General features: G+C 44.6%; 1 protein-coding gene across 3 annotated transcripts in view; it reads left to right on the plus strand.

Moving 5' to 3' along the window:
* Positions 1 to 17062, plus strand: part of HIPK2 (homeodomain interacting protein kinase 2) — a 131405-nt gene that overhangs the window by 92502 nt on the left and 21841 nt on the right. The window contains exons 3-10 of one of the 3 annotated variants that reach the window (XM_086610337.1): positions 3590 to 3713; positions 5804 to 5923; positions 6661 to 6759; positions 7873 to 8057; positions 10436 to 10495; positions 11887 to 12049; positions 14636 to 14855; positions 16433 to 16554. In XM_086610337.1, coding sequence (XP_086466463.1) covers positions 3590 to 3713; positions 5804 to 5923; positions 6661 to 6759; positions 7873 to 8057; positions 10436 to 10495; positions 11887 to 12049; positions 14636 to 14855; positions 16433 to 16554 — 1093 coding nt within the window. The remainder of the gene's footprint in view (positions 1 to 3589; positions 3714 to 5803; positions 5924 to 6660; positions 6760 to 7872; positions 8058 to 10435; positions 10496 to 11886; positions 12050 to 14635; positions 14856 to 16432; positions 16555 to 17062) is intronic. The other 2 variants (XM_086610338.1, XM_086610339.1) reach the window with 2 other exon arrangements.

Genomic DNA, 17062 nt, shown 5'->3' on the forward strand with positions numbered 1-17062 from the left:
AAACATCTGCTGAAATGCCTCATGTCACTCCAAAAGCAAACAAAATATTAGGCTCAGGGAAGACTGGAACGCGAAAGCATTCTGCAAATAGTGTAAAATAGTTCCGGGGAATGTCCTCGTGTTTAACTGTTTCTAGGTCTGTTCAGCCTGTCTCCAAGCAGTCGTGTCAGGAAGAGGAGTTGTAGGGCCAGGTGGTGGAAGTGGATTGAAACATCCATGGGGATGGAACATTGAGAAGCCAGAAGCTGCTGCAAACAAGGGAGAACAGGACAGAGATACAAAAATAGTTTGTGCTAAAAGAAAGGTGATTCAGGCACTTCTGTCTTCACCTCTAGGCCAATCCATGTGAACACGAAGTGAGAGGTGACAAATTTAAACCTGATGAAGGAAAATCAGGCTTTGAACAACTGAGTTAAGATGCTATTGAAAGCAGAAGGTTGCCTATGGAACTCCGTGCCACAATGCATGATTGAAGTCAAGATCTCACCTTGTCTTAAAAAATTGACATGTTTATTTTAAGAAAGAGGAAATCCATGTGTTGTTTGATAAAGGTCCATGTGCAGAAGGATCTATGCATCCATAACTGAGCATACAGACAATTTCCTCCCGATAGAGCTTCAGAAGGCATTTTATCAGTGGATGAATTGTTTCATTATATATCTTGTAGCATCCTCCACCAAAACACTTGGCGTTGACCATTAGCATAGGGCGCCAGAAGCCAGGCAGACCATTGCTTCTTTCGGGGTGACTCCAGCTCTCCCTTACACGTGGCAAATGGGAGGTGTCTACTAGCTGAAAATCTGAAAGCCAGTGTGGTGTCCGCTACCTGTCATTCTGTTGATGTCTTAATGACTGCTTAATTTAGTTAACAACGTCTTTTCTCTTAGAGCCACTCCCTCTCCATGGAAAAATTGCAGTCACGACACAATGGCAGGGATGGAAGAAAGCTGCAGCGAACACTGGCTGTGGTGTACGTAGGGCACCATGTCACTTAGATCTGGCCTCACTCTTGCAGGGATTCTTGTAGTTCCAAAATTATCATCTGTTTGGGGCTGAATGGGCAAAGATTGCAACTACTGTTTAGGCTTGATGGAGTAATGCAAATACCAGCTTTCAAAAAGGCAAAATAAAATATAACTATCTCACCACCTCCCCTCCCTACAATGATAGGTCTGGTTTAATATAATGAATGACATTCCAGTTAGTTGCCTTCTATGTGTCTAAATGGTACGGACACTGGTTTCGTGCTTTTCTTCCCAACAGCGGAGGTGCAAAACTTCTTTCATGTGTGAAAAAGAAATTCTTTCCTAATTGCTGCACTCCAGAAGCTGATGCTTTAAGGAAAACCCACTGGACAGCCGAAGACTCATGAGAAAAAAAATCAGAAATTTTAGAATGTCAAATCCTAGGTCATCCCTTTTTGCAGGGGTCTGGAGGTGTTGACAGCATAAACATGGGGAGACAGGTGAGGAGGTGTGTGCTGCGTACGACAGCAGTGCAAGTGATTTTTATGAACAGGGAGATTTCTACACAAAACCACGTTGGGAATATCCCACCGATAGTCCACCCTTCTACTCCCTCCACTTGAGTTAGTGGGAGGGATTTGAAGTTCAGGCGATGCGTGGCTGAGCTCTCATTAGTGACCAGGGACATTTCGTTCACCATGTGGAAGACAGACAGGGAGAGGCAGATGGCTTTGAATGCAGGATTTACATAGTAATGAGATTCAGGTCACCATAGCTGTCTTTTTCTCTCTGCATTTTGTCTAGGTGTCGAGTAGTGTGCAGGGATGATGGAATGGGGAGGAAAGGAGGAAAATTAACCCCTTGTTCCTAAGGAGAGATGGGTATCAGAGTAGAAAGTCTGTCATGATAGGCTAAAGAACAGTGAGGTATGAGAACAGGCACAGATGAAGCTAGAAAGGCTAAGTTTCTGGAATGTTTTCTGTGGGAATGACATAAAGCATCCTAGCGTTAAAATCCCAGAATTTCCCGTAATTTTTATGTTCTGCATTGCTGGTTTGAGAACAGATGGTTTTGGGCTTTTATCATTACCAGTCAACCCAAAATTGGGGAAGTTTGTGGACTGAAGATGGGGTATGGATTCTTGCTTCAGGGCCTTTGCTTATTTCCTTGGAAAAAATTACCCATTTTTCTTGGTTTCTTGGCTGAAGACTTGTCTTCACATGACTATGTAATGATGTGATTAAAACATAATATTTTCCATTGCAATTGGTAATCCGTAGTATGATCTCACTGGTGTCAGATCTTATCCCGATGAAAGATGGGAAGCTGGGAACCACGGGCCCTATTTCCAGCTCTGCATAGTGGCGCTTGATTGGTCAATAGTCAACCCCAGGCATTCACAAAATATGCATCATGGCTCAAGAAATCCCAAGGCTATTTTTTAGATGATGAAAATTTTAAAGCAATGCATGCTTCTTTCTTTTATCTATCTTCTGCTTTTTTTTTCTAGTTAGAGGAGCATGGGAAAGTAAGTTTTTCTTTCTGTTGTACATCACCTGACTCCAGAAGCTGGGGCTTTAAAAGAAAATGTTGTGAGATCTGCAAGAAGAGCAGGAGAGAAGCCTTAGGTGATCCCTGTGTAAAATAGGAACTATGACACTTAACAGTATGTGGAAGTCTGGGCTGAGGTAGGGAAAGTAAGGAAAATATTTGTGTGCAGAGGTGGGTTTTGTATAAGGTTTTCACTATTTGTAAGATACTTTTGATCCTTCCACACAGAAGTTGCTTTTGAAATGCAAAGCATTTGGGGTGCTAAGGGGAGGATCCATCTTGTCTCGTCTTGGCCACTGAAGTTTAAGTAGCTTGTCTAGCCTGAGTGAAGAAAGATTCAAACCGTCCCAAGAGAGTAGGACAGATGTCTCTTGGAGTGGGGAGGGATGTCTCTCCGTTGACTGCATGGTCTGCATGGTACCTAGCTAAGATTTGACACCAGCTTCTACCTGGCTGAAAGGTGAAAAGACCCTCACCTTAAGGTCCTGTGAAAGTCTGAGCTGAGATTGATGTTGCTTGTTTGGACGTCTCCTCCATGGCCCGGCTGGGGATCCTTCTGGAGAGCTGAAGCAAAGCTTTTACCTTGTCCTCTCCTTCCTCAGCAGGGCTGACACCAAAACTCATTGAGAGAGTGATTGGGCATCTGCTGAAGCCAGCAGTAAATGCATAGTGGGAGTGCTGCCGCATTTTGGCTGTTTGGGCTGGGAGGGAAGAGGAAATCTGGTCAGGCATTCAGGACAGACTGGGAAGTGAAGGCTTCTTGACTACTTCCTCCTGAAGAAAAGTATTAGGTCTAATAGATCTAATTACGTTCTTTCTCTGTTTTATGGTTACAATAATTTGTTTAAAAAGTCAGTAATCCTTTTATACCAGTCCCGTAATGATTATTTAATGTCCGGCTGTTTGTGGAGCCCACCAAGCTGCGTGAATGGAGGATGCTTCACCGCAGGGAGTTCGCACAGTTCCTCCACAGGACGGCAAGCTGGGCCCGAGAGCCTCGAGTAGGGTCTTTCCTCCACCAGCCAAGCAGATCTGCTCCCATTGCTGATGTTTTCTAACCTCTTCCTTTGCAGAGCCCCCGAAATCATCCTCGGTTTACCGTTTTGTGAAGCAATCGATATGTGGTCGCTGGGATGCGTCATTGCAGAGCTGTTCTTGGGCTGGCCGTTGTACCCGGGAGCTTCAGAGTATGATCAGGTGGGTACGGATATTGCCCTGGATGCTGGTAAGAGCATGGATGGTCGTGGGTTGGAGTTTTCTTCCCTTCTTTTGTGAGAGTGAACAGATGCCAACGTTTTCTGTTTTGCTAACGGAGGGTATGCGATTCTTGCCCCCTCCCAAATCAACTTTCTCATTAGCCACCTGGGGTATTTATTCTAGGTAGCCAGTGTGCTGTTTGGTACAGCTTCTAAGACTTGACTGCCTAAGTGAAATCTCAATCAAGAGTCAGCTCTGCTGTTGACTGGAGAGCTCTGTACGTGTCTCTCCTCACTGAGCAGAGCAGGCACCCTTTGTCTGCTGTAACAGCAAGTGTCGAATAAAGGTTTATTTGTTAGAAGAAACTACACAAACTCTGCTGCGTTTCATAACCCCTTTTATGAGGGTGCATATTAAAAGCAATGACAAGAAGGAGAACGTTCACAGTGGTGTACGTTTCCAGTTAATATAAGCTGTCGTACTTCTCTCCCTATAGGCTTTTACGCTCCTTTTGTAGTTCTAAATCTGATAGCGCAGCGGCTGCTAGAGTCAGGGCTGCAGAACACTTTCCATTCCCATAGTCTTCTTCAGAGTGATCTTAGCCATCTGCAAATGCAGCCTGAAAAGGGTCTTTTTTTTCTTTTAAAAAATTAAAAAAAAAAAACTACAGGGTAATAAGTAAGTTTTTCATATATGAAAATGTTTCTTTGACTCATTTTTTGTAACTAGTGGTTTTTTAGTCAGAGCTTTAAAGGTAAAATTTGGCAGGGGAAATAACTTGCAGTGAAGAGCAGGGCCGTTAGTGACTCCAAAGTAAATCAGACATAGCTGAGAAACTTACAAGTGTTTGAAAATCACGTACCAAGCATGAAGGGTAGATTTCTTTCTCCTCCCTGCCGCAGCTCAGAAGCCATAAAACACACAGCTGAAAAAGAAATCACTATGCCTACCTGCCCAGCTTAACTGCCCAGCACAAAGCTTCCTTTGGTGAAGTACGGTGAGGGCTCCTGGGGAGCTGGGAAAGAGGTAGGGGCTGATCCTGGCCCCTTGCTGCAGCCCACGTCATCCTGAGGGCAGGATTCTGGTGCTTCTCAGGTGCATGAGCTCTGATGGAGCTGCAGAGCTGAGCAAGCCATGCTCAGTGAAACGGCTCCTGAGTGCTTGGAAGTTTTTGAAACCACGACTGCTTTTTATGCCTTTATTTTTTTTTACCCCTCTCTGTCTCTTCTCTCAAAAATGCTTTCCATTCTTCCCTAGAATTTTCTAGGGTAGATGACTTTTTAATAGTTTTGCAGGGTTTGCAGCAATTTTGCAGAGTCAGGAGATGCAAAAGTTAAGGTTTTGTGTGGCACCCCAGGCTTATGTGAGGTTGGTTCTAATTGTGTAATCACATACCCATTCTCCTTTGAATAAATAAACTAAGTCTGAGATCCTGGAAACACATGTGTAGCATCTTTTAGCTGTGCGAGTGCCACCGAGGTCATACTCACAGAAGTAACCCAAAAAACACATGAAGTTGTGTAAGCAATAGAGATGAAGTACTTTACATACCGTGAGGGTGTCAGTTTGTTTGAGTGCATATTTCATTGAAGTTCAAAGATAGTCACTTCATAGTCCTCCGTTTTCAACTTCAAACTGCTTCTAGGAAAGGCGCTGTGCTCAGCTGGGGGAAAAAACAGCAAAAGTTAGAGCACAAATATCAAATTGTTGAAATTACCTCCTGGAGAGGAGGGCATGTCATAAAAAGGTGCAAAGTGGTGAAACACCCCATTGAAATCTCTGTGTAGATCTTCCTCTTTGACCTCTAAAACCTAGGAACTTTCCTTCCTTTATCCGTAGGCTTTTTGGGAGCGTACCGTAAGGATGAGTTTCCAGTGATGTACGTGATAAATGGAAGGATGCCGTACGGGAATTCTTTTTCCTCTCATTCCTTGCACTGTTGTTTTTTTTTTCTGGTGAAGTCCAACTACGTGCTACATTTTCTCTTTCTTTCTGTGTTCTATTGTTTTAAATGCCTCCTGCCCTCCTTCAGGGAAGACCTCCAGAGATCTTCACAGGATGAACAGTGACCTCTCATCCTTCTCTTACAGATTCGCTATATTTCACAGACACAGGGCTTACCAGCGGAGTATTTGTTAAGTGCAGGGACAAAGACTACGAGGTTTTTCAACAGGGATACAGACTCACCGTATCCTTTGTGGAGGCTGAAGGTAGGAAGACGTTCCATAGTTTCTTTTACCTTGTAGTTGTTGGCTGGAAGTGAGGAGACATTCGGGTCACCTCAGAGCCTAGGTCTCTGCTTTTTGCATTACAGCACAGACATCGGGGTGGGTATAGCCTGAGGGAAAACTGCCATCCCCAAGGTCTGCAGCCCTTGGCCCACCTGCTTGGCACTGCTTTGTAGGAAATTTAAGTTCGGAATTGACCTGGAAATATCCCTCTAAGTAGTCAATGAATTGAAGTTTAGTTTAAATCAAACATGCCCTGGGCAGATTTTGTTCTAATATCTAATGCATTGGGGAAAGAAAAAAAAAAGAAGAGCATTTTAATTCTGACAATCAAAACCACTAGTAATGCAGGCGAGCCCTGAGTCTCTTGTACCAGCGTGTTTGACTGCAATCAGTCCCCAGGGAGAGAGGCTACTGGGCTTCTGGCTCTAAGGATGGAATGCTGAGCCTCGCACTGGGGTGGGTGTACACAAGAGACCTTTGGGACTCCCACCGTAGTGGGGAGGATCCTCTGAAGTGAAAAAGAGGAGATAAATCGCCTTGTGACACAAAAGCTGTCATACAACCGTAGCAGAGATAGCGTAAATGTTATCTGGTCAAGCAAGAGAGACACCATGGTCTCTGATGAGGGCAGGATAAGGCACGAGCTGGAAGTGGCACGTAGCGCGCAGCTGATTGCAGGGCAGTTCTGGTCAATGCCTGTCTCCTGTCTTGAGCAGACGCCAGATGATCATGAGGCAGAGACGGGGATTAAGTCGAAGGAAGCAAGAAAGTATATTTTCAACTGTTTGGATGATATGGCACAGGTAAGAGCATTGGTGAGTAACCAGCAAGATTGCCTCACGTGCTTTTGGGCAACGCTAACAAAGGGGAACTACATGATTTGTCTGCGTATCTTATTCATGTGCCAGCTCCTGAGAAATACCAGGAAAATGCCTACCACATCAGCTCATTACACGCTGCTTTGTAGGGGAAACTGCACATAGGGGCTTGAGGGCTCAATGTACTGTGGTAAAGCAGCCCTGGAAAATGGCTAACTCACATCTCTGAATGTCAAAATCCTGCCTCTTCTCTTGTCTTGCCAGTGCTCCTCTGTGTGACCACTGGCAAGTCACTTAACTTTTCTGTGCTTTAATATTTCTATTTGTAAAACAGTGACATTGGAAATAATCACCGTGGCCACTGAAGAGCGTGCTCTCTGTAAAACATGGCTATCTGGGGGAACGGGGAGTACTAATCCACTGTGTCAGTTCCGTGTGGTTGTGAAAGTTAATTCCAGCATAACCACGCTTGCGACTGGAGTTTGTGCTAGCAAACAAACAAGTGTGCACAGCTGGCACAACGCTAGCGCACAACGCTAACACAAAACTGGAGTTTGTGCTAGCGAAGTCTAGACATTGTAGCCTTCAGAAGCAAACATGCAGAAATGGAGGACTGAGATCAGGGTAAACTGTATAAGTGGATGAAATAACATAATGGAGGTTTTCATGGAGGTTTTCTCCTGGCACCTGATAGATGAATGGGATGTTTCTCATAAACCTACTGACAATTTTTATTTATTTTATGTATTTTTTGCTCACAGGACACATAGTTAAGTATTTGATAGCACAGTCCTTTATATGATAAATATACTGATTATCAGAGCTTGCCTGCTACCACATGGAAGCTGTTCATCTTCAGTGGAGGGTGACTAAGTGTTTCATTAGCCATTGACCCAAGCTAGCCGAACACTTTACAGTCTGTCTGGAGAACTGACATGCACAAGCCAGATGACTAGCCACCACGGAGTCTTCCGTGTGACTCCAGCAACTACCCCTTTAGACAGGGAGGCTTGCAGGGTGTGTGCTGCAATGAGAAGTAAACACAGTTTGCTGGAGACCTGACCAGCTGCTCTTTCCCTTTAGCGCTCACCCTTGTCCTTTCTCCTTTAGGTGAACATGACAACAGATTTGGAAGGAAGTGATATGTTGGTGGAAAAGGCAGACCGGCGGGAGTTTATAGATCTGTTAAAGAAGATGTTGACGATAGATGCGGATAAGAGAATAACACCCATTGAAACTCTGAACCACCCTTTTGTCACCATGACGCACTTGCTCGATTTCCCTCACAGCACACAGTACGTGACTTTTGTTTCCCTTGTGTTTTGAATTGAAGGGTGAGGAGGAGAGCTGGTTGTGGTGGAGACCAAACGTATCTGAGAGGCATTATTAAGATGCTTAAGCCCTACATTTTAATCTTTTTCTCGTTAAAAAAAAAAAGAGGAGTGCCAACTCTTAAGGTTGCAAGAATTGTGTGGTAGATGCTTGGCATTTAAAACGCTGCAGAGTGTGCTACATTCATTATGTAAATATTCAGTAATTATATATGTTTGCATTAAAATGCAGAAGAAATTATGCAATTAGTGCTGAAAGTATCAGTATATCTCAAAGTAGTATAGTCCTGATTGTTACTGCAGTAATCAACCTTATCTGCAGTGGGGAGCCAACCCTTCCTCCCAGAACCTTCCCATCTTGCAGGGGTCAGTTCGGGGCTGTGTGCTTTTTAAGGGAAGAGCTTCTTCTGCAGCAGGCTGGTTTACAGGCACAGGCAACAGGACAAGGAGTTCAGTTTTCAGCTTTGTTGTTGCCCACCTGTGTAACCTTAAACACCATGCTCTGACCTCAGCTGACACGTTTGTGGAATGGAGATGGGCTCCACCACCCGATGGAGATGTGAAGAAGTGTCATACCTTCAAGCCTGAATCCCCATTATCCTAAGGCCACGTCATGGAGTGCAGCAGCCTGAAGTGCAGGAAACCTGCACTTGGCACATGGCTCCTGTCCCCCAGGCAGTTCATGGAGGGCCAGGCTTCTCAGGTGCAAGTGGAGGCAGACATGTAGTGGGAGTTTTCCAAAGCCTTCAGGACACCCAGCTTTGAACATCCTGGTCTACAGCACTTTGTAGTTCAAGGTGCTTTTGCAGGCTGTCCCTTTACCTTGTCAGGAGAATAGTTACTGGCCTAGAACTGTACTTTATTGAGTGCCTTGTGCATAAGTGTGTAAAGTCTATGAGGAGCTCAGGTATAAAAATGAAGAGGACTGCTTAAAAAGCCATAGCGTATGTTTATGTGGGTGCTGCAGAGCAACAGGTGACTGTGTGTCACCTCTCCTGCCCATGTGTGTGCACTTACCTACGGTATTTCAAGTTCCTTTAAGGTAGTTTTCCCTCTGTGAAGGAGCTGTAGCTGCCTTTTTGTCACCTCTATCACAAGATAAGAGCAGCTGCTTACCAGAAGGTAGTGGGTGCATGATCTGTGTAGACTCGGACTTAACCTGCACAAGCACCTTTGAGTATTGTTACCTATAGGTAGATAGTAAATGATAAATGTAATGAAAACAAAATGGGAGATTGTTGTACTAAACAGAGAGAAAGTAAGTTTCATATAAAAACATTCATAAATAAAAAAGGACAGTATTTTCTAACAGAGTTAGCGTCACATACAGAAGTCTTTTAATTTGCAACAGTCCTTCTTACAGTGCAACAACTGATTGTGTAAGATAGGAGAGGTTGGTGGCATAATGCATTGCCATCAGAAATCTTTCCACTAACGCAGCAGACCATAATCACATCTTCATTTTTGAAGTGCTCACTTGTGGCTGCTCAGGCAAAGCCCCAGAACGGTTGAAAATATCACTGGGGCCAATAGCAGTGAGAATTTTATCTGAATAAAAAATTCAGCATCAAGTCTCTGAAAACTAAATGCCGTGCCGGCCAGGTGCGTAACCCCGCGCAGCCCCTCTGCGTTGGAAGCGGTGATGGGTAAAGAGAGCAATAAGCTGTAACCAGCATGGCAAGTTGATGGAAATTTTGTCTGTGATTGCCTGTGGTTTTTGAGAATAGAAACTTCAAAGCCTCGAGAGATGCAAGGAGTTGTAATCTTTCTTGAAAGTAAATCAGGCAGCAGAGAAAGTGAGAATATATGGAAGATGTAGCTTCTGGAAGGAATCTTTGCTGTGGCATGCTTCAGAGAGGCTGCAAGTTTGAGCAGCCTGAGATGGACTGTTCTGCTTACTTCCAAAGCAAACAGCAAAGTGAGTTAGCTCCCCATTTCACGCATTTAACTGCCTGGCTCTTGAATTGTTGGGTACTCCTCAGTCTTTCTGTCTGTTTGGCTCTGTCCTTGCCTCTTTTTTTCCCCCTTTTTTTAAAGTAAAGACAGAGGATACGGTGTTAAATTAGTAGAGATTATACCTTGTTATATAAAACTGTTTGGTAACACACACAGTTTACCATGTACAGAATATATATACTCTTTCCAGTGCTTTCTGCTTTTTTGAGAGAGAGTTGTATTCATACCTGACTGGAAAAATGCAATCCTGTAGTCTTCTATATTTATTTGATAGAAGTGTTTGATTTTTCTGAATGTTCTGCGACTTAGAGATATTTCATAGTTCTTTAAATGAATGCACATAATGCACAGCTATGCACAGTGTCCTGAGCCTGTCTTGTCTGCAGGTGTTTATGGCACAGATCCAGTTACCAAGATATAACCTGTAAGAGAAGAAAGATGATCATGTGAGTAAGAGATAAGACAGGGATAAAAAGATCTAGGTCCTCTTCCTGACCAATCCTAGGGATCATATGAGCTTGTTCCTTTTCAAAGGACATTTTTTTTCTTAAAAATTATGTGAGGATGTGTTTACCTCCCCTACCTCTAACAGCTTAGATCATTACAAAAGAAATTTTTCTTACAGCTGATTTTTTTACAGCTACAGCTGATTTTCATGGCTTAGATTTTCTTTTTTTCCGGATTGGGTAAACGGAAATAAAATAAATGCCTTTTTACTTTTTTGAATTGTGTTTCAGATTCTGAGGTCACATTTGTAAAAACAATTATTATGGAAGAAGTGTGGAAAACCTGTATTGGTTTTTAGACCTTGGAAAAATGAGATTTTATTAAAACTACGGTTTCGCGCAAGACCGCTATGTTATTATCTCTTAAACCTCTGTATGCTTCGGTATCCCAATTATAAAAATGAAATACCGGCAGTTTCTTGTACCAGTCACCTAGAGTACTCTAGCAGTGCAGAGAGTGTTTCATCTCCTTTACTGGGGATACAAAATACAATACTTCTCAAAATTTCCATTGCTATATCAATAACACTTAAAGGAGAGCCTGTGCAGAGGAAGCGGCTGTAATCTTTCCCTCCTGAGATCCAATTCTCAGTCTGAGATAACCTCAGAACCAGATTCCCCCAGAGCGTTGATGAATCTGATTTGGCATAACCTTTTGAGATACGAATCGTACCATTGACCACAAGAGGACAGCTCGTGGGCTTTAAGATAAGCATCTGTGGAAGTGTTTAGCCAGACAGGGGCAATGTTTTAACCGCTTGGCTGGACTAGGCTCTCAGTGAACTACTTTTTAAAAGGAACAAGTAAAGATTTTTCGGGGGTCTCAGTGACCAAGAACAGTAAAATTCTTCCTTGCAAAAGACTTGTAAAACTACTTTTAGGCTTACACTGAGGCAGAAAGCAGAAGTTGTTTTTTCCTCTCAGGCCAAATGATCAGAAAAAAAACAGTATCTCTCTTTCTCTCTTGCTCTCAGTCTCTTTCACTCTTTTAAAATAGCCACTTTGTCTTTCTTGCCTTGCCACCTAAAGAGCAACCAATTTGCTTGCTTTTTGTGACTTACATTGCAGTGCTCAGACCCATGGGGGCACCTGGGAGTCCCAGAGCAGCTGCTCCCATCATGACACCCATTTGTCTGTCTTCAGTACAGGCTTCGTCTGACTCTCGCTGGTTAAACAGAGACCCGCATAAAATAGCAAAGGGTTTTAAGAGCCTAGAAAGTGCCAAGCCTGCTGTTGAGACCTAATGCAGGGCCACTGTGATGAACTGTTACTTGTGTTGGTCGGTTGGTTGATTTTTCTCTCCCTTCCTCGTCCCCCCTTTCCTGATACAGTGTCAAGTCCTGCTTCCAGAACATGGAGATTTGCAAGCGACGGGTGAATATGTATGACACGGTGAACCAGAGCAAGACACCATTCATCACCCATGTAGCCCCAAGCACATCAACCAACTTGACCATGACTTTTAACAACCAGCTGAACACAGTCCACAACCAGGTAAGGGCATCGATCAGAAGCAGACAGTGCTTGAAACGTTTACATCAGTAGGGTCTTGAAAAGCAAAGTAGCATCCCATTTAACGTGCCTGAAAAGATGATGCTTTTTTACACTCCTTCCTCTGCTTTTCCTCATTCTCTTTTCTTCAGGCAAGCGGTAATCTTGTGACATTTTATGTGATGGTGAAGTGTTGCCTGCGTTGTTTATGTTGTTGTTGGGGGTGATAAATCCTACTTACTTGGGAAGTTGCTATGGGGAAAAGCTCATTAGTCCTTTAATGCAGCAAGCAGGACTGCAATCCCTGGATCAGGCAGAAGTATTTGTGGTCTTACAGCACTTCTTCAAATTCGCATTGAAGTAAAAAGAATTCAAACTCTTCTGTAACAGACGCAGCACTGTAACCGATCAACAGGAAAGAAGAGTTTAGTGGTAATGTTTGCTCTTATCTCTCATTGGTTTTACTCTAGGTGCCACAGTTGACGTGGGGAACTTGTGCACTTGCCCCTACTGTGGACGCATTGCACTCTACGTTGGTGGCTTTGTAATCATGCTTTGGACTCTTGTATTAGTTTTACATGCCCCAGTGTTGAGGGGTACTAGGTTGACAAATTTTACGTGCCTAGCAGGCTAAGTTGTTTACTGTGGTACTGTATTACAACAGTGAAAGGAAACTCTCCAGGGACAGCACTCTGGGAGACTGAAGCTCAAGAAATAGCTGCCGTCTTTTAAGCCTTTGGGGAACAGGCTGCTCAAGATTCACTCTAGAGATTGCAGGTGGCGTTGCGGAAATGGTGCTTGGAAAGCAAAGGAGCTAAAGGATTCTGTGTAGATGTACAGGGTGTTCCTGTGTCAGTCAGAAAACCAGACTTCATGACTCAGTTCTCGGTACATGTGATCACGGAAGGTCTTCTGGAACAATTAATTAAGCAGACGCAGACAGAGATAGGTCATGGTTTGGCATGCTAGGGTATTAGTTACCAACACTGGTTCCCTTTCTTGGCTGTTTCTGAGATGCTGACTAAGGAAGTGCATGCTACATGCTCCCCTGGGCCCCACCTGCAGGGCAGAGACACCGCTTGTACCGCAGTTGCTAGTAGGAAATGCAGGCTTGCTTTCGTTTCCTCACAACTCACTTGACGTTAAGATCAGTTGTTGGCTGGAGAGGTCCATGGTAATCTCTGAATTCTCAGAAGGGGTGTGTGTTGGGAGCAGAACTGGTATCTCCAGTGTTCCTAGAAGAAGTGGTAGAAACATTTCCAGGAAGGATGTTTTAATTTGAGCGATCTCTAAACCTTTCACTGTTCTCTTCAACATACCACTCATCTTGGCTTTCTGGTGTTCCCTGTCTCTGCAAAATATCTAGGGATTACCTCCTTCCAGTTATGACTCCTGAGATTAGGAGTGTGGGGGCTGTCGTGGTTGCTGCTTGGTGTGTTGCACAGGAGAACAGATTGCACTTCTCTGCCTCTGCACAGACAGGGGAGGAGGAGGAGGAGGAAGAAATATTTCACCGTTGCATCCCTCATGGCTGTGGTTGTGGCAGTGCAGCATGGGTACCTTTCCGAGGCCCAGTGGCAACCAGGGCAGCGTGAAATGCTGCCTCCTGCAGCCTTGATCAAGGCCTCATCCTGGGTTCATATGTTCACTGTGAGAAAGTGTTGTCTGATCTACCTCCTGCAGTGATGCTGGTCAGTTTGGATGGAGGGGAAAGATGGGGTCTGGTCTGGTAGAGCCTAGTTGCCTAGACATGAATGCTAAGGGCATATTTTTATAGGGCAGTGACAGAGCTGCTTAGGGGTTGTTTGTCTGCAACTGTTATGAGCTCAGTCCAAATGAAAAACAAATCACTTTCGAGATTTCTAGATGTTTTGCAGAGCACTGGGCTGATTTTTTTGGCTTTGCAGCATCTCCTGCTGGAGTTTCTGCTCTGAGAGATTTTAAAGTAAAGACAAACGAAGTTTGGACTTTGAAAGTATTATTATTACCTACTGTTATGCCTTCTGATTCCTTCAAACTCAAAACGTAATTAAGGGACGTGCTGTTTTAGATACAAGGTAGAGGAAAGGCTGGAATGAGTCTCCCCTCTCAGGATGAGGCTTCACAGGGCATGGAGGTGCTGAGTTTGTTTAACCGAAGAAATGTGAGCTGCTTCTAGAGCTATGTGCACGATGAGAGAACAACGTGATTGGGGGATAGTAGCACTTTGTGAACCCATCTTCATCTTGCTGCAATTCAGAGCCAGTTGAGCAATAAATGGGGCTACAGTTCTGCTTTGGAGAATGCGCTATGTCTCTGAGCAGTACACAGCAGCGCTGTGTGGCCGGAGGTCCCATGGCGTGGCACAGCTGTGGTTACTTGGGCAGATCGTGCTCCTTTCCCCATCATTGCCCTTGCCACTACGCTCCTCAGTGCCCTATTCTACTCCTTGTTTGGTTTTGGTTTGCTGTTTCTTTTTTTTTTTTTTTTTTTTTTACTTTACCTTACACTATTTTACTTTTTTATTTTATTTTTTGATTTTGCTTCTTCCAACGTACCCATCTCCCTCATTTTTTGTTTGTTTTTGTTTAATTCCCGTCATTCCTTTAGACCACCAACCTGGCTCCCACCTCCTCCAGTGCCACTATTTCCTTAGCCAACCCCGAGGTCTCCATACTAAATTACCAATCTGCACTCTACCAGCCCTCAGCGGCGTCCATGGCTGCGGTGGCCCAGCGGAGCATGCCCCTGCAGACAGGAACAGCGCAGATCTGTGCCCGGCCTGACCCCTTCCAGCAAGCTCTCATAGTCTGCCCACCAGGCTTCCAAGGTAAGTAACAGCCTTACCAAGTCTTGGCCAGTCTCTGCTCCCTCCCCACTGCTTTTTCATCTAGCTCTTGTTGGAAATAAGCTTCCTTAGTCACCTAGTGAATAAGAGCAATGAGGTTGTTGCAGATGGAAATATTTGCAACAGTGCAGGATCTCGCAGGCACCAAGATGTTGCAACCAATATCATGGATCGAAAAGTGGCTGGTCTGAAACAATGGGGCAGACACTGAGAAAGGGTGGGAGGAGAATATGTGATACTCATCGTCCTTTGCCCTGAAGAGAGTTTAAAGCTGTCCTGCCTCACTTCGGTAAACTTGAAAAGTTGCCCCCACAACAGTGATAAATCAGTACATAAATAACAGGTTCATCACTTCTCAGTGATTTAGTTGTTAAAGGAGGGACTCAGGAGGTTAATGCAGCAGGGAGTGTGGTGCTGGTGGAGGTGAGAGTTTGCCCCCGTAACAGCTACTCGTGACCATTTATCAGTACAATTCCTTCAGCTCCAGCCCTGCTGCAAACAGCTCTGCCTATGTACACCCGTGGCAGGTACTATCGTCCGACAACTTGAGCGCTGATCAGATTTAGCCACTTGTCCTTCTCTTGACTTTACATGCTGTAGCAATTTGGAAAAACTAGCCAGGTATCTGTAGGAAGTAGTCTAAATAGACCTTGGTTCAGCTGGTGGTGCAACTTCTGCTCTTCATTTCTACAAGCCTGTCTGTGCAGCAGTCTCTAGGTGCTTGTTAAATGTTCTGCAAGATTATCAAAGCTCTTTTGAACTAGGAGAGTTTAGCTAGACCTCTTCTACATAGTTAAAACGCATCTCAAGGGTTTGACTTCAGAAATGTATTGCTAGAATATGTAAGCTAACATCTTCCGCTTGCTGTCTTGAGAACACTCTAAAGCAGAGCAGGTAGCATAGGCTGTGCCATGCATTAAGGTGGTGGAGAGGGAAGTTTCCTCCAGCTCAGCTAGGATACTGTGTGGCTGAGTCAGCAGTGGTTGGAGTTTGGGGTGTGCTAGATTACACGGTCGAATGTGAGTCTTTTAAATACGAGTCCTGAGAAGCTGTGCAAGAGAAAATCACCTATTCCTGTCAAGGCTGAGTGAGTGCAGAGTTCTGGAATCCCATCCTGCTGTCACACTTGGGTCACAAGAGGCAATTCTCACATAGCAATGTTTTTTGGCTGGCAAGGACCACTTTCTATTGTCAAACCAGAGGACAGGAGGGAAGAAAAGCCTTTGCCTGCCCTCTTTCTTTTCTCCCTGTATACATTGTATGAGATGTTTCCCATGGATTCGAGGTACCCTAAAAATATAATTCAATTAATCCCTTAACATCTTTGAAAATGTCTTTTCTGCACCCTTATACATGTATCATGTTCATGAACATTTGATAGACATCTTTGGGCTGGGGTAGAGTATGTGGGACACCAAGAGCCCGTTTTTTCAGAGTGACTGAACACTGAAATTTAAGTGGACATCAGTGAATGCCTTTAGGCAACTCTGAAAACCAGACCCCAGTTCCTAGCAGTGCTGTTCATGGCTAATGCTGTACCTTCTGTGCTGGTGGAACAGGGTTACAAGCCTCCCCTTCGAAGCATGCTGGGTATTCAGTCCGGATGGAGAACGCCGTTCCCATTGTGACTCAGGCTCCTGGTGCCCAGCCTCTTCAGATCCAGCCAGGACTCCTCGCACAGGTAAGGAGCTCTGAAGACACCGAGCTTGACAGGTACTTTTTGTGTTGTTTGGCTCTAGGGGGCTGAGGAAAGTAGCTTTCTCTGAGGGCCTTCTGTGGTGCATTTCGGAGACTTGGACAACCATATAAGGGTCTCCAGCTTTCTCCAAAATGTCCAAACCTCTCCCAGCTCACTGTTCAGCTCAAAGGCTATGTCAAAGTTGCAGAAGTCTCTGGAAAGACCTTCTCCTGCCTCACCACTGAAATCAGTGGGAAGCCTCAGGAGGAGCTGTGTCAGGCCTCTGCTGAGGAGGAACCAGTAATAACCTTCCTGCATCCTCCTGAACTCGTGGTCTCAGTTGTAGTTTGTGGCCGGGAGTTGCACTGGTGAGTTGCATGCTGCCAATGAATATCTTTGCACCCTTCTCTTTTATGAGCTGCCCCTCTGCTCTTAAATTATGAGAGAGATGTGGGGGGCGGAGGCAAGGGCCCCGCAGCCAAGGAGCTCTCCTTGTCAGCAGCACTCGTTT

Source organism: Tauraco erythrolophus, chromosome 4 (genome assembly GCF_009769465.1).
Source record: "Tauraco erythrolophus isolate bTauEry1 chromosome 4, bTauEry1.pri, whole genome shotgun sequence".
Lineage (NCBI taxonomy): Eukaryota > Metazoa > Chordata > Aves > Musophagiformes > Musophagidae > Tauraco > Tauraco erythrolophus.